General features: G+C 49.3%; 1 protein-coding gene across 1 annotated transcript in view; it reads right to left on the bottom strand.

The window, feature by feature from the left end:
* Positions 1-11,753: 11,753 nt before the first annotated feature.
* LOC144180709 (solute carrier family 53 member 1) overlaps positions 11,754-23,560 on the bottom strand; it is a 68,827-nt gene continuing 57,020 nt past the window's right edge. Inside the window, exon 14 of the mRNA XM_077708994.1 lies at positions 11,754-21,631. Coding sequence (XP_077565120.1) covers positions 21,565-21,631 — 67 coding nt within the window. The 3' untranslated portion in view covers positions 11,754-21,564. The remainder of the gene's footprint in view (positions 21,632-23,560) is intronic.

The following is a 23,560-nucleotide window of genomic DNA, read 5'->3' as shown; positions in this document are numbered from 1 at the left end:
GCCCGGACGTCTGCCCTCACTCAAAACGACAACTCTACACTAATTGTGATACGTTAGCTCCAACAGCAGACCACACCTGTCAACGTCAGTGTGAATTGTGCAACGCGCCCCATATCACTGCAAGTAAGGGTTGTCAAAAACGCCACCTTCATGCCGCTCCTAAGCACCGCAAAGATGCAGCCACTCAACATTAGAAGCACAGCTCCCCCCACTTCCAAGCGGGCTTTCCGAGTTTGCCCCCCAACCAAACAAGAGGGCCGCCGCCACAAGCACCTCAGCCAGACACCCAACCGGTAAGCAGGTCAGCCAGAGTTTCTCACGCTCCTTCTGCTCCATCCACTCCCTTCTCCCCACCACCTCCCTCCCCCTTCACTTTCGCTCAAGACATTGCACACACCCAACAGAAAGCCTACGGATTCCTCCAGCAGGTCTCCAAAATCAGCAAGCAAATCCAGAAACTTGCGGAGAAACCCCTGCCCCCTTCCCTACCAGCATCCCTCGACCTGGAAGGAATACTCGCCAACATGGAAGAGAAACTCTCTCAAACTGTCAAACACATCACCAAATCCCACACAGCAATGATTACCCCGCTTTGCGAAGGACTCCAGACTCGCACTTACAGATAGGCCAAGCTAGAACTAGCATTCCGAAGCATCTCCGAATTACTTCACGTCTCTCATCCCCCAAGAAATCCAAGCATCACCCGTATCATGACTAAACCGCCAGACGACCGACTTTCGATACTACAATGGAACTGTCGCTCCTACGACAACAAGAAACCAAAGCTAGCATTTAACCTCACCTCGTTTCACTCAAATGTTATAGCGGTGCAAGAAAGAGACACTCCTCGCCCTACTCTTCGCGGATACTAAACCTATGCGCAAGACACCCTCCATCGGACGGCAGTACTGGCACCCAGCGCCCTTCCTACCCAGGCGCACTCGCTCGCCCAACACGTTCGTCAAGCTACTGCCCCGCAAACCTCTGCACCCTAGCATGTACATCTTACACATCTATACCCCTCTCAAACAGAACTTTCACACGACCCACGGGCCACAAAAGAAGGTTCAGCGCTAATCCGAGCCACACAAAACCACAACCTTGTGCTGCCTCTCTATGCCCACTAGAATTGGCAACAGTGTCACTAATGGCAGCATTCCGGATCTCCCATGGTCCCGAAATTGCCCCCATACCAACTGGACCTATCACTCGGAAACTCTCGGCAGCGATGATTATATTATCACCATACAACTACCGGCGCACAAGAAACCGCTCAGCAGAAGTACTGCCAAACTAATATACTGGCCCTCCTTCCGAAAGGACACCGAGGCCTTTCCCCCCATTATGGATGATCTCAATGCCTGGACGGAGGCACTGGAACAAATATTTAAGCGCTATACTCATGAACTCACACTCCCCAACGATCGCCCAGAAGCCGACGGCCACCTGCTACATATATGCGAGGTGCGCCGTGTCACGTTTTGTGGCACGTCTCGACCAGCTCAGAAGAATGGACACGGGAGAATCGTTGGCACGTTTACCACAGCAAACATTTATTATGCACAACTAAAACCCCTACGCAAAATAAACAACAAAGCAAACAAAGAACTCAACCAAAGAGATTCCTCAATACTAATCCCTAACAAAAAAAACAAACGAAAAGTCGCTACACTGAAGTCCCTAATAAAGCAAAGTTCCAGTCTATACAACGTCCATGTTACCAATCCTAGCAACAATAGTCATATGATACCAAGTCCCTAGCGGACGGGCCTACCGCTGCCTCCGGCGCTGACGTGTCGTACCCGTAGCGTGGCCGTGACACGCTGGTAGTCGTACTTGTCCGCTGCCGCGGTGCCGGTGGTGGCGGTACCGACGTAGTTGTGCGCGATAGTCACATGGTGGACCCCTTTTCAGCTACCCCTCGTGGTAGCCCTCGTAGCAGGAAGCAACCCCTGGTCTCGGGGCCGTCGCCGTGGAAGCAGGTAGCACCGGGGAGCTACGGGAACGTCGCCGCGTGGGGACCGCCAAGGCGTTAGTTGACGGTGCGTGCTCGCTGTACGCAGGCGCCCGACCGTCGCCGCTGGGGCCACCAAAGCGCAGGTTGGTGGTACGACGCGGAAGTAGGAGCCGATGCCACGTCGGTCCACTCCGGCCCAGGCTGACGTGGCTCTGGTCGATGGCGTAGCCTCGTACCCCCGGCTTGTTCCTCGGACTCGTGCCACCTGACCTTCCTGCTGTGGCGTTCTTCTGATCTCGCTCTCTCTCTCGGCCTGTGCCCCGGGATTAAATAGCCTTTGCCCGGCCATCGCGGCACTGTTGCGTTCGCTGTGCCCGTGTCCACCGCACGGGTCACCACCACATTGGTTATTTCTTCATGTGCCTCCATCGCGTCACCTCGTCATTCGTCCGCCCTCTTCGCGGGAAATTTGAATTCCCTTTCTTCGTCTTCATCTTCGTCGGCCTTTGGCTCCGGTATGACACGTCATCTTTATTCCCACGGGGGATCGCCCCCTTAATCATGACACGCCGCAACCTTACTAAACGCTAGAAGCATCAGCGCCGCAATAAAACGCTTAGGGAACGAATTTCGTTCCTCCTTATCCAAGCGAAGAAATATCCCTCGACCCTCCATCGGCAGAACTGGTTCTCGCTATGCGACCAACTCAAAGGCACGCAAAGCTGTAAACGTACTTCGCCACCTACTTTACAGCACCACCTCCACCAAATACAGAGGCTTATTCGGAACAGCTCCATTCACCCGAGAGACTTGGTCCATGCAGGCCAGACAAACCCCTTCGGCACGCCCGCAACCTACCCCTCTCCCCGGACCCGGACTTACACCGGCAAACGCAACCCCGCACTCGACGCCCCGTTCAGCATGGAAGAATTACAGGCCGTATTAACCAATCTGAAACGTAACACCGCACCTGGCAAAGACCGCATCACAAACCGCCTCCTTCATAACCTCGACATCCTTGACCTCGACTCCCTTCTGCAACCCTTCAACACTCACTGGACGAAGGGCACCCGTCTAGAGCAGTGGCGGCACTCGGAAATTACCTTAATCCCCAAACCCCATAAACCCATTTCGCACATCACTACGTCCGATCGCCCTTATCGCTTCACTGACTACCTTGAACAAAAGCACCTATACCCACTTACCATGTTTGGTTTTCGTACCAAACTTCCCACGCAGGGCATTCTTTTACAACTTAAGGAGCAGGTACTGGACCATCTCAGCCGGACCACGCCTCGCACCATCCTCACGCTCGACGCAAAAGGCGCATTTAACAATGTTACTCTCTAAGCGATCCTAGACAACCTCAACGCCAGCCACTGTGGGTTTCGCACCTTCAACTACGTTGGAGCGTTTCTCCGAGAGCGCACAGCTACTATCAAGCTCGGAAGTCTGACCTTGGCCATCATCGGAACACCCCCTAAAGGCACACCGCAAGGACCTGTTCTTTCCCCCCTACTTTTCAATATCGCATTACTTCAACAACGCACTCTTCTGAAGAAAATACCCAACCTGCAGCATGATATATATACAGCGACCGCAGTACTTTCTGGACTACTTCTAGTTCGAGTGGAGAGCAGCAAACGCCCTCCAAAAAGCAGTAGACACCACCGTCAACTAGCTGCGTCCCAGGGGCCTAACCGGTGAACTTGACGAATCAACCTTTCTCATCCTGCGGGCCCGCTCAGGTGCCCGCTATCCTCCCACACCTTATCCTTAAGTGTCGATACTAGGCGAACTAATCCCCTCGGAGACCACCCTCCGCGTCCTAGGCGTCCCCTTCCATCGGGATGGCTCAGGTTCAGCGCTCCTTCCGCAACTCCAGATCTCCGTTACTCGCCTGACCCATCTTATCCGCAGCATCCGCAGGCGACGTCACGGCCTCACTGAATCGGAAATCTGTCGTCTGGTTCAAGCTTTCCTGATCAGCAAAATCACCTACGCCACACCATAACTAAATCTTCGACCACAAGAAACCGCAAAAATTGAACCCCTCATTCGTAAAGCCTACAAAACAGCTCTTGGCCTCCACATTTACACCTCCACGGACCAACTGCCCAAGCTGGGACTGCACAACGTCCTCGGAGAGCTCGTGGAGGCTCAGAGAAACTCTCAGCTTCAACCCCTCAGCTTCACACCAACTTGCCATTCCATTCTCCGCACGCTCAGCTACCCTACGCCGCCAAATCAAGACCGACCACAACGTCTCCCAACTACCATCAAACACTGCATCCACGTTTCGCCCATACCGCGCCATATGCATCCCACCTTCAACCAAGGCCGTCGGGAAGCGCGCGTCCGCTGCCTTATAAAGAAGCTAGTGGATGACCCCCAGGTCCGTACACTGACGTCGCCTATGATTTCCTGCACTCGGCGAAAAACTTTGGTCCCCCTCAATCACGCGGGCCGAATCTCCACGGCCGCCACCACGCACGCCAACAAAATACAGACGGCAGAAGCTCTGGCAATCGCCTTCGCGGCCATTATACCCACGCCAAGCGGCCCCCCATCACTGCAGTCTCCGACTTACAGCAGGCATGCCGCCTCTGGGCATGAAACCTATAGCTGCGCGTGCACGCCCCCCTCCCTCCTACCTCCCACTATTCTGCACTACAAACCTGCATGCGCACGCACAAACCGACAACCGGTCTTGTGCGCGTGCTTAGAAGTGACAGACGCGGTCGAAAATATCACATGAAAGTCCTCAGAAGAAGTGATATTGGCTCATGCCGGCGTTCCGAGCGGGCAAGTTGCTGTTCATCCGAAAGGGATTCGCCGCTACTCGACGAGCTGAACTTAAGGCGGTAACTGCGGCGCCAGCAGCTTTCCGCTGTTTTTGCGCTCGTTCGTGCTTGTGTTCGGGACAACGCTTCAATTTTAGATGCGACGCATCTCTTGCTCTCGGGTATGTCCCTCCGTTGTCGTCGCGGCGTTGTCCGCACGCTCACTGCACATGCGCAACTCTCCTCCGTTCTTCTCTCCGACAGCTGTGCGCAACACTCTCACTCCGTCTCATTATCATAACAGTTGCGCCTGTGCGCTTCGCTGCTCTGGGTGCGCGCATGTGTGCGCACTCTCCCTCCGTCTCACTATCATAACAGCTGCGCGTGTGCGCTTCGCTGCTCTGGGTGCGCGCATGTGTGCGCATGCGCGCGACTCTCCCCCCCGGCTCCTCTCCTTTCAAAAGCGGGAATATAAGCGGGGGAGCGCACGGCGCCGGATCACTCCAGCGCTCGCTCTCGCACTTGACTTGACTTTGCTTGACGATACCTCCGTGCAAGATCTTCCGACGAAGACGTGATGGAAGCGACAGTCCCTTCAGCGAGTGGACTGACGCAATCCAATACCAGCGTCAGTCCAAACGCTCCCTGATGCGTCGCATCACATCAGGGTTCCCTCGCGGGAAGATGGGCGTAATTTTTTTGCTCTTCTTCCTCCAAATGAACGGCATACATCCATCCCATAAAGATTTAAAACCTGAAAGCCCTTGACCTCTATTCTCGTGTACAAAGATGTGGTTGTCCGTTTTCCTTCCCAATCGTATGCATCTTACTGTTTGTGTAAGATGTCTGTGTAACACATCAACCTACACCCAGACCACTCGATTAAGGAGGACAGCCTACTAACCGCATTAAGCCATTAAATTTCGACATCTTAATCTCCCACCAGCACAACCGGCATTTCATCGGTAGCGGCATGAAGCCTAGCTGTGCGTGCAGCCCCCCTTTTCTACCCGCAAACCATGCACGCATAAACCGGCAACCGGTAATGGCGTATACGTGGGCGTGAAAGACACCGGCGAAAATGTCGCACGGAAGGCCTTCCAAGCTGAAAAAGAAATATGGGCTCAATGGCGTTCCAACTGGGGAAGTTTCTCTTCTACCGGGAGGGATTCGCACCTACTTGGCGAAGTGGAATTTGAGCGGAAACGGCGACGGCGGGTTTCGGCCATTTTAGGGGGCAGCCCTTTGGCAGCCGTTGCCTGGGCTTCGCGGGATCGGCGTCTGTTCATGGAGCTCAACCGAGTGAGCGAACGCAGCAGCGACGAAAGGAAGCGAGAGGAGCGTCTAGCTGAGGGTGAGGTGGAGTACGACACATGCGGCTTCGGCTTCATCTCTCTCTGCCTTTCCCTTACACATCTCATGCGTCGCCACCAAGAAGCGCCCTCACCCTGACACTTTCCCACGGTTTCATTCTCCGCTAATCCAAACTACGTGACGTTTGCGCGGGAGGTTCAAACACGATATGCAACAATGCTCGCTGCTCCCTTGTGCGGGGCCACGGTGTACACCGTGTGCGGGGCTAATCCGAACCACGTGACATTTGTGCAGGAGGTTCAAACACGATTTGCAATATGCTGGCCGGCGGCGGCGGCGCACTGCGGGGTAGCAGCAGAGTAGCGCACGTCGCCGTGCGTTTATATACTGCTATGCAGTATATAAACATATACTGCTTTGCAGTAAAAGGGCGAACGGCCAAGGCGCCGGCTAACCAAAGCTGATTTTCGATATTATACAAGCAAACAACTTTGTAAATCTGGACCTGCTTTTTTACTCGCAATACCAAGGATGCTACTCACCCGCCGCGGTGGCTCAGTGGCTAAGGCGCTGCGTGTTAGAAAGCGCATCAGACAAAGGAAATGTTTGTTTGCTGGGCGAGGAGGGCTTTCGCGGTTGTGGCTGCATGCTAGGCTTCCTAGCTATGGAAAATTGCACTTACATTTCGAATTGGCCGCCACATTCATTGAAACACGTCACCAGCCGATGTTGCGTTCGCTCAAGACTTCCAGCGCTCCTCGATATCAAATCGTCTTCTCCAGGGCTACAAAATCACCGTTGACAATAACCACCAAACTCCGCTAATTAAGAAGTTCATTAGTAGAGTTTAACTGCCCACCTAACTAATGTGCACACCCTTGATACTATCTGGCGTCCGCCGCAGCTAGCAATCCTTCTGAAGAGGCTTTCTTTTTTTCTCTACGAGCGTATTTATAAGAATATTTGAAAGTGTTCGCTGAAACACCCTGTATATAACTCCACCTTGACTACGGTAATATTACCGGCGCTGCGCTTAACATAAATAAAACTGCAACTTCTTGACGCTGCCGATAAGCAATAAAAATGTGGGGAGCTAAACGCGCAACTTCTTGACGCTGCCGATAAGTAATAAAAACGTGGAGAGCTAAACGCCAAACTTCTTGACGCTGCCGAAAAGTAATAAAAAAGTGGAGAGCTAAACGCTAAACTTCTTGACGCTCCCGATAAGTAATAAAAGAAGAAGCTACAACTCTCCAGTTAAAATGGGTGTACTGCTCCTTGTATAGCGCCCGTACAAAATAAAACTGGATTGTGTAAACAACTGTTTTGCTACTAAAATGCTCTTTCTGTCAAATTTCTTTTAATGTGCATGCATGATCGTTTTTACAAAAAAAAAAAAATATCGCATGGTGCATCTATGCGACAACCTCCGCAGTTTTACCTATGCGCCCTATCGTGTGACGCCACGGGAAGAGAGCTATAAGGCCTAGCCTTCTAGAGGGTGTTGCACGGGCACACGCCTACTACTACTAAGTGATTCAGGTGGAAAAAGGAAAGGAAGTGCACTGGGGATATTATTGCATAGAGTTTCTTAGTAAGTATATTGCTTAATCTAAAAACGTTGGTATATTGTAAGAAACGTATTATTGAGCCCATCTGGGGGCTCACCTGCATACAACCCAGTGCGGGGGGATCGAGGGGGAAGAGGGGAATGAAAGATTAGAGAGGAGAAACAGGGTGGTAAAAGAGATAGGCAAGCTAGAAAAGGAAATAGTCTGGCCTCTACGCAAAACTAAGCGAAGCAGCAGCAGCAATGGCGCGGACAGCAGTCTGCCGTCTACAGGCGCTGGGTGAGTCCGGCGGCCTCAAGGTAGAGCAGGAGGTGTCGGAATACGTCACGGCGGGTGCCGTCCGGGCCCGTCGGGGAGAGCAGGTCCTCGAGGTGCTGGTGGGGCAGCCCAAGACGCTGGAGCGAAGTCTGCAGCACTCCTCGCTGTGCTGCAAACTCGCACGGGCACGCCTGCTTCCATTCCATCACCGATGTCATGTCCGGCAGACGGTAATAACCGGTTCCGAAAACGCCAATCTTCACGAGCTGTTTGCGTTGCCCGCGTTCCTGCTTGAAATGCAGAGTTTTGCAGTTAGCACTCCTTTTAAGAATAATAATAAGAATAATGTTTATTGTGCGTTCATAAACTGTATACATAAGTGAATATACAGAAGGAGGTCCCATAGCACTAGGCTGTAAGGGGACCTCCTGTGAGTAAGTACATACAGAAAATGCAAAAAGATCAAAGCAGCTACTTTGACAACAATAAAATACAAGTAGAGCAGTACACAAAGCAACAACAAGGGGAATTACCGAATGAAAAGAGTCGTCAAACGTGTTTATACAATGCTAAATGTCATGAAGAGAAGAAGAAAGTGCAGTTTTGAAGGAATTTATAAATGGTCGTGTTTTAATTTCACTAGGAAGACTATTCCAGATTGAAATTGCAGCAAAATAAGCAGTGTGTTTGCCATAGTTAGTGTTCACTTTTGGCAGTAAAAAGTTATTTTTTGAGGCAAACCGGGTACAGTTGTCATTCATTAGTGTTTCGGGGTGGAATATGATCGAAGGTATCAGTTTATTAACTGATTGGTACATAAGGATACTAAGACTGTATTTGAAGAGATTGCCTATTGTTAGTAAATCTATTATCCTTGAGTAGCTGAGCGCCGCTGCTGTTATATGGACTATATGTAATTATTCATATCGCTTGATTTTGAATGTGCTGAATAGGAGCGGTATGGGCATGATAGGTATTACCCCATGATGCAATGCAGTACGTGAGGTGAGAGTGAATGAATGCATAATAAAGCGATATTAAGGTTGATAAACTAAAACATGCACGAGCTTTAATTAGTAATTTTAATTACTAATTACTTTAATTTTATGCATACTATTAGATGACATTATTTTTACGTTGGCGAAAATTTGAGTGCAGTTGGTTTTTAAGGCCACGATGGCGGTGAGTGATTTGTCGAATGAGGCCGATTAGTGTCATGACAGCGGTTTGCATTTGGGCGAGTGTTGCGTGGCCAGCCCCGTCTTGTTGAATTTGAAGTTCCATGACACGAAGAACGGTCACCTTGGGAACGGGTTTATCCTGTATGGTGAGTGAGGGCTCAGGTGGTGGAGACAGTTGTCTGCACCCGCCGCGGTGGCTCAGTGGCTAAGGCGTTGCGCTGCTGAGCACGAGGTCGCGGGTTCGATTCCCGGCCGCGGCGGCCGCTTTTCTGATGGAGGCGAAAAGCAAAAACGCCCGTGTGTACGAGATTTCGGCGCACGTTAAAGAACCCCAGGTGGTCAAAATTAATCCGGAGCCCTCCACTACGGCGCGCCTCATCGCCTGCGTTGCGTCGGCGCATTAAACCCTACAATCAATCAATCAAATCAGTTGTCTGCAACGACAGCAGGTGCGGAGAACGAGTAGAGATGATTTTTCCGGAACACAAGTCCACAGGTTGCCAGATAGGCGAGCGTGGCATTGGTAGCTTGTTGGAGTGGGTCTTCCTGGTTGCGTACTGATCTCCTGGTAGTCCAGATGGGGAGGTCGTCGGCATATGTGTGGTGAATGTGAGGAAGAGAGTCGCAAGTTGGTGGTAACCCGAAAAGTGCGATGTTGAAGAGGAGTGGACATATACTGCAACCTTGTGGCATGCCCTTGGGTGGTGGGTGTAAAGCAGGGCTACGGAGGTCACCGATTCCGACCGTAGCTATCCGGCCAGTTAAAAGATTGGCGTACGTGGTTGGCGTGGAGGCTGCAATGGACCTTTTCCACGACCTTTATCTGAGCCTGCGCTTGCAGGCGCCGCCATTACTTTTGGGGGCTCGCTCTTATCGGAGCCGGTGCTTGTGACCGATGCGGTGGGCATGCCGAGCCAAGCTCCGAACAGATTTGCGTTGACATCCGGTGGCCCCTCCCAAATCTCAAAATCATCAGACAGCCAATCACCAGTATTTACAAATTTCGTCAACCGCGCACCTAAAGAGAGACCTTTGTGCATGAAGTTAAAGCAGAGCTGCACTTTGTGCAAGCCTCATAGCTATCACCATGGACACGGCCCCAATGATAAGCAATACTGGAAAACAGTGTCGCCGCCAAACGTGAACGAAGTCGCCAATTGTACTTTTCGTATTTGCCACTACTGGCGGTTTTCTTGACATGGAAAAGGTCCATTGGTGCATTTAAGGTTCTTTAGGATAGCAGCATGGGAGACATTATTGAATGCTCCTTTGACATACAGAGTCAGAACGGCACATGGGGTGGATGTGCAGAGATGGTCCAGAGCCTCTTCTTAGATTTGGAGCAGAAAATTGAAAACTAATCAGTATGAATGAGGTGTTCATAAAGCTTGCCTATGCATGATGTCAGAGGCACCGGGCAGAGATTGTTAATGGAGAATTGTTTGCGAGGTTTCTGGACAAGTGTAATATCCGCATGTCGCCACTGGGCTGGAATGTGCCTTGGGTCCATTGAGAGTCCATGGCCGGGAGTGGTGTTGCTGGTGAGCTTGGCCACTAGGATGTCATGAAGTTCTTGAATTGTAAAAGGGGCATCGAGGGTGGGATCTAGGGCACCGGAGTAGTCTGGACGGTCTGCTGTAGAAGAAGAGGGAGACCTAAATATGGTGGTTTTAATGGCGATCTCGGGGCCCTTTCTTTCTTGACGAGATTAGCTACCTGAAACTAGCCGAGATTAGCTATACGAGACTAGCTACCTGAAAACTTCGACACGTTTGTCCCGTCACCATTGCTGTGCGTTTTTAGGAAGGAATTTGGTGCGGTTTTCCCTTGTTCCTCCTTCACCACCCCTCCTATTTTTCAGTGTTATTTTGGTGATCGACCAGCATGTATAAAGTTGGTGCCCCGGTTCAATAAATCATTTGCTTGTTAGTAAGCGCATCTGTTTGTCTCGTCTCTTCTTCATCCCCTTCGTTGCGCTGCCCCTTGCCCTCAAAACAAAATATGCATTAATCAACTATTTACCAGCTCCAGTGCGAAACATCAACCTTACACTAGAAACAACATAACAGTGCAATACGGTCATAAAGAAGGACCTTTTATAGCATTTAGGTTGTCTCGTCACCCATAAACTTTAGGGTCTTTTTGTGTGTAACCAAATTTTCTCATTGGTTTAGAGGGAGAATGCCGCAAAATAACCCCAAAAATATCGAGGTTGGTCCGACCAACTCTGTTCCCTCTGTTCTCTCTGTTCCCTCTAAACTCTGTTCACTCTAACAGTTCCCAAAACCGTTTCACTAACCCTTTCTGGAGCCGGTTCAGAAGGGTTTTTTCAATTCGTTCCGATTTGGGTTCAGTTCCAAAATGGCAGAAAAAAGGTTCGGATTGGTTCCGGTTCCAGTTTTCAGTTCGGCTCCAGTTCGACACCCTAGTCAACGAGCAACTAACCCCTCAGATCACTTTGACGAGTGAGAAAGTGGCCGGTGAGTTGGCGCTGCCGCATCTTTTGTGTCTTTGTTATTGAGACAAAGCAGTCCTCTTAATAAACCAAAGTTGTCTTTGCGGTCCCTTTAATGCTGGCTTTGGAGCTGCGTTTACATCAGAAGAAATCTCCCTTCCTGCCACCGTTTCCACAGGAAGCAGCCACTTTCAAACCCCTCCTTTCGGAAAACATGGAAGCAGACAGAACAGCTCTAGAAAAATAAGACTTTATTCGGCCTATCAAAAATGCCAGCTCCCGAGGAGCAGACTGACATGTATTTACATGGTTATGTACAGAAGGTCAAAGTCGGTGTTCTACACATGGCTAGCCAGATTACAGCCAAGGACCTTAAGTCCTGCGCACACTGCTGTTATGTCCATATATTACCAAAAACTTGCACACACTGCACCAGTGCAAACCAGCAGCTCTCGAACAGCCAGGAAGCGTGATTTGTGTCCTGAACGCTCACCTCTAGTACAGGTGCAGGGACTCCCCGAAAGCACAATGCTGAAGGCAAGCATAGGGTTTGTTAGTGGCTTTCTGCCCCGGCACATTCAAGCCTCAAACCAGGATGTGTTCTTTTTCCCCTCTCGGCACTTTCTGGTTAGTGCTAGTCAAGGTTGATGACTAGACTGCAGGGGCTCTACTGCGCTGTACAGCGACCAACAAGGCCACTGGCAAGAGCCCGTGCCCCTAAGCTACCACCTCCACATTTGTACAAAGTAGTGCAGCTCATTTTTAGTGCCACTGCATGCAGCACATTTCAGCGTTACCACTGACGGTGGCTAAAAATGTGGACACCACCCTGGTATGGCCAAATTTCCTTTCTTCACAGCTGTCCCCAAAATATACTTTGTTCTTCCACGTTGCCCACGAAAGCACTCAAGCAGTAGCTACACTAGCTGGGAGTAATGCAGAACCCTTGATTTCCCAATCCTCAAGTGCCTTTTGCATGCACTCTTTTTTTCTCAAGAGGGGTGGTAAGGTGCAGCTTTATTCCCTCTCACAAAGTATAACACGTCGCGTGTTTGCCCTTGGCTGCTCGTGCCCCCCAGAGTGCAGGTTTTGTATCTAGTGCTCTTAACAGGCTGCAGCTTTACCAGAGGCCAACCATGCTGCTACGAGATATTGAAGGCACTGAAACTTTCCTTGCCTTGATAAAAACTGCAAAGCAATAATGAAAAAGTGAACAGATACCTGGTCTCACAGCTCAAACTACACACAGGCAGTTAGGAGAGAAATCTCAGTTGAGTTTGCTTTCACATGTAAAATATAGACACTCAGACATCTATCGCTAACACCAGCATGCTACAAAGGCACTTGGGTTAAATTTTTCTCTACAATGGAAGCCGAGTGCTAGCCAAGCTTTGCTGGTGTCCCCCTTTCACACACTTTGCATAACACCAAACACTCTTTAAAATAAAAAACAAAGGGCGTACAACGATAGTGTCAAAAGAAAATTGGCACAGACGCTCTTGTACCGTAGTGTCAAGTGCCAGGTTTCCGAGAAGCCCTCTTGCCTTGTCAACATTCAAAAATTTTGCCCCAAAATTGCTGAACTGGTTCACAAAATACGTACCAAACAACACCACACTAAAACAGCCAACGCAGGATACAAAGTCAGGATATGGATTTGTGCAACACCTTTGTGGGTCAGACTTCAGTTACTACGTTAGAGCTCCCAGTCCAGGTTTCGCTGACCTCTTGAAATGTTGCAATATAGTTCATTGTCATTTGTTGCCCAGCCTTGAAACTAAAATCTGCAAAGCTCCTAGCACCGTTTTTGGTTCACCCAAAACAGCGCTGGTTTGGGTGAACCAAAACCAGGAACGTTTTGGTTCACCCAAAGTGTTCCCGAAACAGTAGCACAGCTTTGACGGTGCACATCCAACAATTTCCCTTCATGAGAAGGCTTCCTTGCATTGCCAAGAAAACTTTCAGAGTTGGCACAGAAGGGCACATTGCTGGCCTGGTGCATGACATCCAATGCAGAAAAAAGGCTCTTCCTTAATCAACGTGACAGGTGCACTTACAACACAAGTTGACAGACGTAATTTCACAATAGTTGTACCCCAGTTAAGCCAGCGGTACACCAGTGGTACAGCCCAGTGGAAAGCATTTGGCTCTCATCCCATCTCAATGGTGATCCAGTCAGTTTGGGATGTAAAAAAAAATTTCCAAGCAGGAAAAATACCATTTGGGAACAATTTTGGATACCCTTTGGAGCTGTGCAAAAGTACATTTGTAAGATCAGGCACAGTGCTTTATTACCTATTGCCACACTACCAAGAAGTGTTCTGCTGTGGTGAAAATTAATACTGTTATGGAAAGAATGCACAGGAACAAATATATTTACAGTATTTACAAGGCAACACCGCCAAGGGAGCCCGCATCGAGGTCAGTGGCACTGCCACCGATGACGCACAGCCTCCACCTCCTTGTTCTATGCCCACCCAAACGAAACCCTGCTGCAGTAGCCAAACCTGGGTGAAGGCTGCCCTTTGACATGGCCCCCTGATCACTAAAGGCATGCTGCCATAATAAGAGGGCTGTACGGTACGGCTTGACCCACATGGGCCGATGTTGGCTGGGTCATTTCATGACATTCGTCACCCTACGCAGGATGTGATAAGGGTCCGTGCAAGGTGGCAGCCGTTTGGGACTACAAGAGCACCAAGAAACCAGGGGAGAAGTGGATGTGGGGTCTAACGTAAAGAACCGTGTGGTGGCTTAGTGAATCAGTGAGCCATCAGCAGCAACAGCCCATGCTATGGCGCTGTGCACGCATTCAGTGGGTGAAGCCACAGTCGATGGTACAAGAGTGTCTGATGCCAATGTTGAGCCCCATCCAAATAAAATGATAAAAACGAGAATAACCGACAGTATCATGTCGAAAGGAACTGTATGTAAACGTATGTATGGCAGGGTCTCGTCCCTGTCACGGCGATCAGACGAAACATACGTCAAAAGCTTGCTTGTGGTGGTACAATCCACACGCTCAGTGCGGACATTCACCTGAAGGTGATACGCTGTCATTGGCTTGCGTTTAGCTTAGTACGAGTGCAGCATGTCCTCAGTGACATTCAATAGTTGTCGAGGAGCGCCATGGTGATGGACGATATCATACAGCACAATGTCCACAACGTCAGTAGCGAAGCTTATTGGGAGGGCTTGCATAACTGCAAGGCAGGTCGTGTAGTCGGTGGCCCACTAATTGCCAGAAAATGTTGCAAAGAGACTAAGGAAGTCAAGACCGACACAGGGAAACTGGGAATGTCGAGTGGTTATAGGAAGCCAGCCAGGAGAAGGGTCACAGTTTTCCACCGTCGGCATTTATTAATCACAGGCAGCAATGAAATGCTCAAACGATCGATAGAGACCTGACCGAACTGGCGCCAAATGCAGTTGTAAGTGCGAATGACGCCCCGGGGATCAGCTGTGGGTTGGTCGTAGAGCTGCCGAAGTGCCTGCCAGTGCCTAGCGATCATACAAAGGCCATCATACGAGTTGGCCAATAAAGTCTCTAAAGAGAGACAGCCAGCAGAGTGCATGATACCACCGAGCGGTTTGCTGGAATTTGGAGACAGCCCCCATGAGCGAGGCATCCGCATCCAGAGATGGAGTAGCTGACTTTGGAATTGAAAAGCAGGTGGCTGCAGGAGGCAGCGATGCAGACATGACCACTCCAGAGCTGGGCTGAGACGACCACTCCACTGGCATTAGTTTGAAGCTTCAAAGTGTTCAAAGTGGGCTAAAGCAGTCGAGTGGAAAGGGCATTGATCTCAGTGGAAAAGGCTTCGGCTTGTGGTGGGCCCTTAGAAAACGGAACATCTTTCTTTGCAAGAGTGGTAAGGAAGCCAGTCTTAACAAGCGCTCACAACCCCGCAAATCAAGAGTGAAAACTGCGAAAGCTTCTGACATCTTTCAACGTGCGTGGCCTTGTATGGCCCGAAGTTTACCTCAGTTCGGTGGAACGCCCGTTAGCGTGAACCAGGTGCCCAAGAATAGCAATTTGGTGGCAGCCAATGGGGCACTTAGATGAATTCAGTTGAAGGACAGCCTTGCGGAATACAACGAGAATAGTTGGATTTCAAATCTCGATAAAGAAACAAGCACATTGTCTAGACGGCAAAGACAGGTTGATTATTCCAGGTCATGGAGAAGAGAGCCCATTATTTTAAAGGTCGCACAAGCAGAATGGCAAGAATCAACAGAGATCGGCAGGAGTAATAAAGGCCATTCTTTTTTAGCACACTTGATTCAAAGCGACTTGCCAATACTCTGAACAAAGATCGATTAAGAGATTTTGGCACTGTGTAGGCAGCCTATCTCATTGTCCATTTGAGCTAGGGATAGACATCCTTTTTGGTAATCTCATTCAGGTGATAGTCCATGCGAAATCTCTCGGTGAAATCCTTGGTTTTTACCAGGACAACCAAGGACTGGAAGGGCCGGAAGAAGGTGCGATGGTGTCTTCTCTGCCCCTTCAGCTTGGATGACAGTGCTCAAGTATTGAAACATGGTATGGGCAGCACTGGATAGGCCTAGCATCACCAGTGTGAATGCAGCATACAGTACCACGACCCAAGGAAAGTTTGGAAAGATAGAAAATGTCAGCATATTTCAGCAGGAGGTCTACACATATTGTCAGCTTGGCCAGGTAGCAGATTGGGGGCAAACATCTTTGACAGCATAACTGTGGACATTTGGACATGTGGACAAGAGGATGCCAATTCTAATTGAGGTAACTTCAATACTTACTATTCAAGGACAAGGCGTGGTGTCACTAGAGAGAACCTTCGCGGTAAAAGTTGCCGGAAGTGGCAGAAATTTAGAACGGAAAGAAAAGTCTGATTGTGCTTGATAGTTGCTACCACATTGCAAATAAGCAGAATACCCACAACCAGGGTAAGAATGTAATCACCATCTAGAACTGGTGGGGAACAGGACAATGGCACAAATGGTGGTAACCATGCAAACACAGAAGGATGGAGGCGAGTTTCGGCAAGGTCCATTGTGGCGGCAACGAACTCCGTGGCAAATACTAGCGAGATAGGTGGCTGATGTGCCAGTTGCTGAGCATATGCCACTCAACTGGATTACAAGTACCGACACGACGTCTCTGGTGGTTACCACAATGATTCACCACACAGAGAGACCAGAGGCTTGAGCTTCCGAATTCTTGAATGAGCGATAAGGAAGGCTGCTTGTCGGTGCAGGTTTTAAAATGGCAGGGAGAGACATGGCTTTCATTTCCTGGTCAACATCTCAGACATTGTTAAGTCCCGAGAAGTCATGGCCGTATTAGGAAGCCAGGCAAATTATTGGGAAATTTGTGTTTTTGGCTTCCTCGAACCAGTGACACATTGTGATGATGCGTCAACTGTGGAACAGCTTTAGGAAACCAGCCAGTGAAATGCATCGTCTGCAATGCTTTTGTGACGTGGCAAACCTTGCCAGATTCTGGCATGGCACGATCAACTTTCCGGCACACAGCTAAGACATCCTGGAGGTACGTGACGTACGACACTGTCGGCATTCGGGTGCAGGATGCAAGTTCTTCCTTGGCAGAAAGCCGTCGGCTTCCAAAAAACTTGATGGAGGTTTACCTTGCATTGGTCCCAACTCGTTGGGTCATCTTCGTGGGTTTCAAGCCACACACGAGCTGTCCCTTTGAGATAAAAGATGACATTGACAAGTATCAACCTCTGGTCCCGCCTGTTATGGCTGCTGGCCTACTCGTGTGCGCTCATTCAGTCTTTTTTCATGGAGCACTGCTGGGGGTGTTGGGCATGCGAGAGGACTATGGGTCCGTTGGCAGCCATAGCAATCGCAAAAACCTGGTGCCCACTACACAGTTCCATGGTTCAGTACCTCCACCATGGGAGGAAGGCACAGGAACAAGCATATTTACAGCATTTAGAAGGCAAGTTCGGTGGGAGTGGGTATCGACAGCCAACAAGTTCCGCATCTTCCTTCTTGGCCATCCAAATCATTTCTGCAGCAGTAGTGGAGCCTCACGTCAACATTAGATGGAGAATGCCCTTCGACAACACTGAAGCCCCAGACTTCCTGGAGGGTTAAATCTGTCATCAGATTGCAGCCCCTTGGCACAGTGCTTTTAGAATACGTGTGGAATCCAACATCACATTCCACTGCTTCGTCCCCTAATTTTAGCAGCCAGTATGAAACACGGGCAACTTCCAAACAGTACTTTGAAAATGAGCATGTTTGCTACTAGTGGCTCACGGGAAAAATGAACCTAACCAGAAGCTAAATGAATCCAGCTGGCAAAGACATCGTGGAGGGCGGTGCAAAATAGTGCCACGACTTTCAGAATACCGCGTGCTGCCAATGCTGCACAGTCATCTACAGCATGAGCTGAACCGACTGAGCGAAGACCAAAAGCTACGAGTGGCGAGGCACAGATGCGAGACCTACTTTACCAGGCATGCGACTAAGGTGATCTGCCCTTGCTGCTGCCCAAATGAAAAGCTGGCAACCAAAACAAAAGCAGTTCATCCCCACAGGAGCAGCAGCAGTCACTTGGCGACCCCTGATTGCACGCCTTACCTCGCCGCAAGCCTCTGTTTTCACGCCAGTGCTGCCATGCCACAGGCTAGCTTGGGTCGATGCTCGGCCTTTTTAGCCTATATACAAGCTGTTCGCGACTTCCCATTATTAATTACAAGTAAGTCCCAATAAAAATGGCACCCCCGCTGTACCAATAATGCAACCGAAAGATTACGCAGCACAACACTCTTAAGATGTTTCTAGGCTACTAGCTTAAGTGTACACTGCAAAGAAGCAAGTCCTTTTGTTCATCCACAGCTGCACTGATAGGCTAAACGTATGATATACGAAGGGTGCTGTTTCACTGACGCTTCAGGAACGGAGCAAAAAACGATACTGATCACACTGGTGTGGGCACAGCAATGGCATCCGAATATGCACTCCAAGAAGGCTACCAGCCCGAAAAACTGCACATACTAACAAGCCTTACGTGGACAGCAGTGAGCTCTGGCACACGCCGGGCTTGATAGGGCTGCCACCGGACACGGCCAAGTGGCACTTCAACAAAACGACGCCACTGCATTCCTCCTCCCCCACCCCTGTAACGCCGGGTAAGAAGGAGGCACTAGCAGTTAGGTGCAGAGATGCTACTACTGCAAAAGCAGGATGCCTCGCAGAAAAAGGTGATCGCACAGAGAGACCAACATTTTTAAATGAAAATGCCCGCTGTTGTTTGGTTCCAAGTCTCGCACAAGCACTGGCTAAGAAAGCCACCTCTCAAAATGCTTGCCGTTCTGTTCAGTGCTTGTATAAACTAGATGCTTTACCAGTAGTGCAGCGGAGCCTGTGGTCTTCACTCGCCCCTAAACACGAGCTGCACAAGCTGATCGTAAATTCCTCTACACTTGCTAGCCTGCAAAGCACCTGGTTCAGTTGCAGAACTACAAATACTTGCAAACGAAACAAGGCATAACTTCCAAAAGAAAGTATTCCCAGATTGTAGAATGCACTAATTTTTTTTTGCCCAGTGCGTTCAAGCATTTTACAGCCACTGATGTATCACTAGGCAAGCACTGCACTCTTGGTGCGAAAAACATAGTCAACTGCAACAGTGTTTCTTAGGCTAGAACCAACCAAGCTTGCCTGCACTACAGCCTCCGGCTTGCAGCTATGAGGGCTCATTTATTACCAGTCTCGTGTCGAGGGAGGGAAGCATACGGTGCCTTGCCACCAGTTCTGGCTGACAGCCTCTGGACACCACCTTTCTTGACCTCTCCACGGTTCAGTCGCCCAAATGTCTACTCCTCAGTCACTGGGCACCCCTTGCTTGTGCCCTTGCTCCAACACAGGCAACAGTCTTGATGCAATAAAACTGCTCATTATCAGCCAATTTTCGGCAACGCTCGACGGAATGTCCACCAGTAAAAGAAGCAGTCCAGCATGCCATGCATAAAATACACATCACTACACCTAGGGAAAGTAGCTAACTCGCTGCATTGTATCAAACTGCAGCTGCTTGAAAAAAAACTGTCGCCTGAATGAATACGCCGCACTTACCACACAACTTCCAATCACAGCTTTTAAAAGTAGAGCACTCAAAACAACTCAGATCCCGGCTTGTAATAATGCCTCCCCAGTTTAGAACCTCGGAGAATTTCCTTCTGCCTACATTGCGGGAAACTGCCCCACAGAGTTTCACACTACTATATATATACTAGAGAGAAATCTGGTGCTAGTGTCCACACGAGATGAGCGTCAACGAGTGTGCCATTACATACAGCAAAGAAGTGTTCAGTTTTACTTGGCATGGCCCATAACCACGCTCAAAAGTTGCCTGTGGCTGCAAAAAAACACAATATTGTTGTCCAAAGACTATTGAAAGTCATCCTATCAGTGTAAAAGCATGGCCCTTAAAATATTTATTCGTCATAAATTTTTTAAAAGCTTTACGCAAGACAAACAACTGTCAGCTTTTATGGCAGCCCCTGTGGCGGTGCAGCACTCGAGTAACAGTGTTCCTTTAGTATATATATTACAATACGAAACTATACGCAATGTCTATCGTTAATCCCGCTTTCCAACAAGGAGCACGTGGGACTTGAATGTCTCCTTTTTGCACAACATATTTTAACCGCCGGCAAAAAGAGACCTCAAACACCGGCTATTCATTCGAACATAAACAACAAATAATAAAAAAAAACTTTCCTCATGTTAAAATATTCGTTCAATAAATGCAGAGATCAGTATATAAGTACTAAACCTATGTAAATTCGTAAGCCTCTAGAAGACAATAGCGAAATAAAAACTCGTAGTATATAAAACCTTGTAAATACATGTCACGAGCACATTTTCAGAAGCGCGATGCTCCTGGAACGACACTGACTGCTCTCCCTAGCACTGCATAACAACGCTACACAACAAAACCTTTGACAGTTACGACAGGTGTACAAGCAGCACACAGTCCACAAATGCCAAGACATTCACCCACGGCCAAGGACTGCACGGCACAAACTCTGACGGCTCGACAACCGTGGAATGACAAGTTCGACTCGTTTGGACGCTCGTTTACGACTGAAAGAGTTGCACACGCAGCTTGTGATGACCATTCACTATGGCACAGTGTTTCAAGAGACCGCGGTCACTTACTGCGAGAGCTGCCGTTTCCCGTACGGCATTGAGTATATTACGACAGCTGCGTTGAAAGGAAACCTCGATGATAGAGACTGCGCAGGAAAAGAAATAAAATCTCATTCGAAGCTGACTACCAGCATGGACTAGCCTCTTCCCGTTGACTGTTGACAGCCCTTGGTTGAATGCTTGACTAGTGGACCTGCTGCCTACCGTTAGGGGACCTGCCACTCAATTATGCTACGAGCATCTTGTAGTCATGCAACACTCGGGTTGAGACAGCATGTTGTCACCGCACTCATAAATTCCCCATTGAGTTTGGTTCATCCTTGCATTGGACTACTTGGGCTACTTTGGAAGCACAAACCCGCAATTCGAGGGTTTCCTCTATGCTGACTGCTCACAGCTTGCTGGTGAAGACACAGGGCCGGCCCCGACCACACTGCAGCACGAGGGACGACGACTGCGTGCGAACGACGATGACCAAGTTGTGCCCCGAGTACTCCAAAACGTTTTCGTGCCCAAGTTTGTTGATTATCGCCAGACAGTAGAAGCAGCAGCCAATCACGGACGACCAAACGGACACTCGTGGCGTGTGATGAGAAACGAAACTGGCTGACTGAGGGTGCCCTCAAGTTTCCCGAGTAAATGAATGCCTCAGTGGGGTACGAACCAGCGGGGCTCCGCATCTGCTACGAGATCTGCCCGAGCGCAGCGCACCTTCCTCGAAGGACAGCTTTCGGGTCGACAGAGGGCCAGAAGAGTGCGCCTTCCGCACGTGGTGGCTGCCTCGTCGGCTCGAGTGCGCGCACAGCGCCGCAGAGGGGGCAGACCGAGGCACAACGTGCTGGGCGGGTTTGCCCAGGGGGGCGAGGGGGGCCTACACGTCCACCACGTCGTCGCTTTCCTCAAGAAGGACTTTAGTCTCCAGGGACGACTTCTTGTGCCTGCACCAGAGGGGAGGGTGTGGCAGGGCAGAAAACACCCACTCACCTCAGGCAACAGACCGGGGTAGCCTAGCACCAATGCACAGCGGGGCCGCCACGTGGGCTACGCTAAAAATGGAGGGCCAAATTTTGGCACAAAAAGTTCTGCTCACGGCAAAGGGCCAAAAAGTATTCAAGACAAGGTGGAGGAGAAGGAGGCGGTAGTGATAATACTAAAAACAAAATAGAAAAATAAAAAAGAACAAAAAGTGCCACACACACATAATTTTCTCATTTTTTTTCAAATCTCAAGTAAACGTGGTGCCTGGACACAGCCTTGTGCAGCATTGAGAAGGAAACATCCCAACACTAGAGCCCTTTGCAAGGTGCTGCCCAGAGGGTGGAAAAGGCCTTGCAAGGTCTGTCAAGAGTATGAACACACGCACAAAGCCTAGTAAATGTGAACCGAAAGCCCCCAATACTTGCAAAACGCCTTGCGAGGTCTGTCAAGAGTATGAACACACTCACAAAGCCTAGTAAATGTCAACCGACAGCCCTTAATACTTGCAACTCCCAATTATCCATAAAAACAAATCTTATGCACCACATGTTGCTAACACTACTAGGGACCTCCAGACAATTTTCTTCCAAGCTTTTCAGGACCAAGTCCCATTGTCAGGCTGCTAGATGCCTCCTAAAAACCCATTGCCCACAATATACAGGATTGTTTCTCGGAATGGCCGGTTTTGCTGATACCCTTTAGCTTTCGGCTGCGCCTATTTTACTGGCAGCCGGCAGATTAGCCCGGGAGAAAAGTTGCCAGCAGTTCCTTCCCACATCACGAGTGCAGCCAGCCAATGGCTAGGAACTGCTGGAAACTTTGTGCCGGCAGCCGGCAAAGTACACTGTGTAAAATGCTGCCGGCACTGCGCCAACATTGGCTGGTCGCGACCATGTGACCACCCTGCCGGCATTTTTTTTTTGCTGATAGTATTTTTTGCCGATAGCCGGTATCCCGCACAGCTAAATTGCTTTCCATGCATGCTTTATTCGTATTTTAATCCAACATGTAATCTAACCCAACCCATAAGAGCAAGTCCCGAGGGGAGAAAAAAAAAAAAAAAAACGGAATGCCTTATTTGTATTGCCTAGTATCAAGGTTCTGAGAGAAGGGCGACGAAAATCACAAGAAACAAAGCTGATAAAAATAAAAATAAATAAGGATTGCAGAGGTCAGATCAAATCAGGAACCAGAATCACAACCACCGCCCCACGCTAACCGTAGCAGACAGTGCTACCTGAAGAGGTAGATATACCATTCACAATGAAGTAAGCCTGAACCACCAATCAGAAGAATACCAGCAAATATTCTTACCCTACCAGATAAAGTGCCGGCTGCCGGCAATTCATCCACTTCCTTAGCTTTCCACTTCGAGAAATCGGTTTCTCTCTCATGCCGGCTACGTTACCCAGTGATTGACTTCAGGTGCCCGGCCCACAATCTTACCCGAAAAATGCGAAAAAGAACAGCTGGTGACGGCGTGTTGCCAGAACACAGCTGTTTTTGGTAAATTCTTTTCCATAAAAATCCACCATTGAAATGAGAAGTGCAAATCAAGCATTGCACTGTCCTAAAGCTCAAAAAGACGGTCAAATCCCGCTACAACGAAACTGACGGGACGTGCAAAAAATTGCGTTGAAGTGGAAATTCGCTGCGGAGAACTCTGCCCCAACACACCACAAAAGGGCGCGAAAAAGACCTCTGTACATTATCCCCATCCGTGACTGTACAATGCAATCTTTATAAAAAGAAGTGATGCACAGGTACAGCATGTTTATTTAGAAAGCCAATGTACTGGTGGTTATCAAACTGTTATTTTTTACCAGGACGTAAAGAGCGCCTTACTGAGGGAAGAAATGCAGTTGCATAACATACTGCTAGGCAATTAG

The sequence above is a fragment of the Haemaphysalis longicornis genome, unplaced genomic scaffold (genome assembly GCF_048455015.1).
Source record: "Haemaphysalis longicornis isolate Haplotype H1 unplaced genomic scaffold, Haemaphysalis longicornis Haplotype H1 scaffold_1, whole genome shotgun sequence".
Classification (NCBI taxonomy): domain Eukaryota; kingdom Metazoa; phylum Arthropoda; class Arachnida; order Ixodida; family Ixodidae; genus Haemaphysalis; species Haemaphysalis longicornis.
Note: the sequence above shows the minus strand (reverse complement) of the source record. Positions and strands in the feature narration are given on the sequence as shown.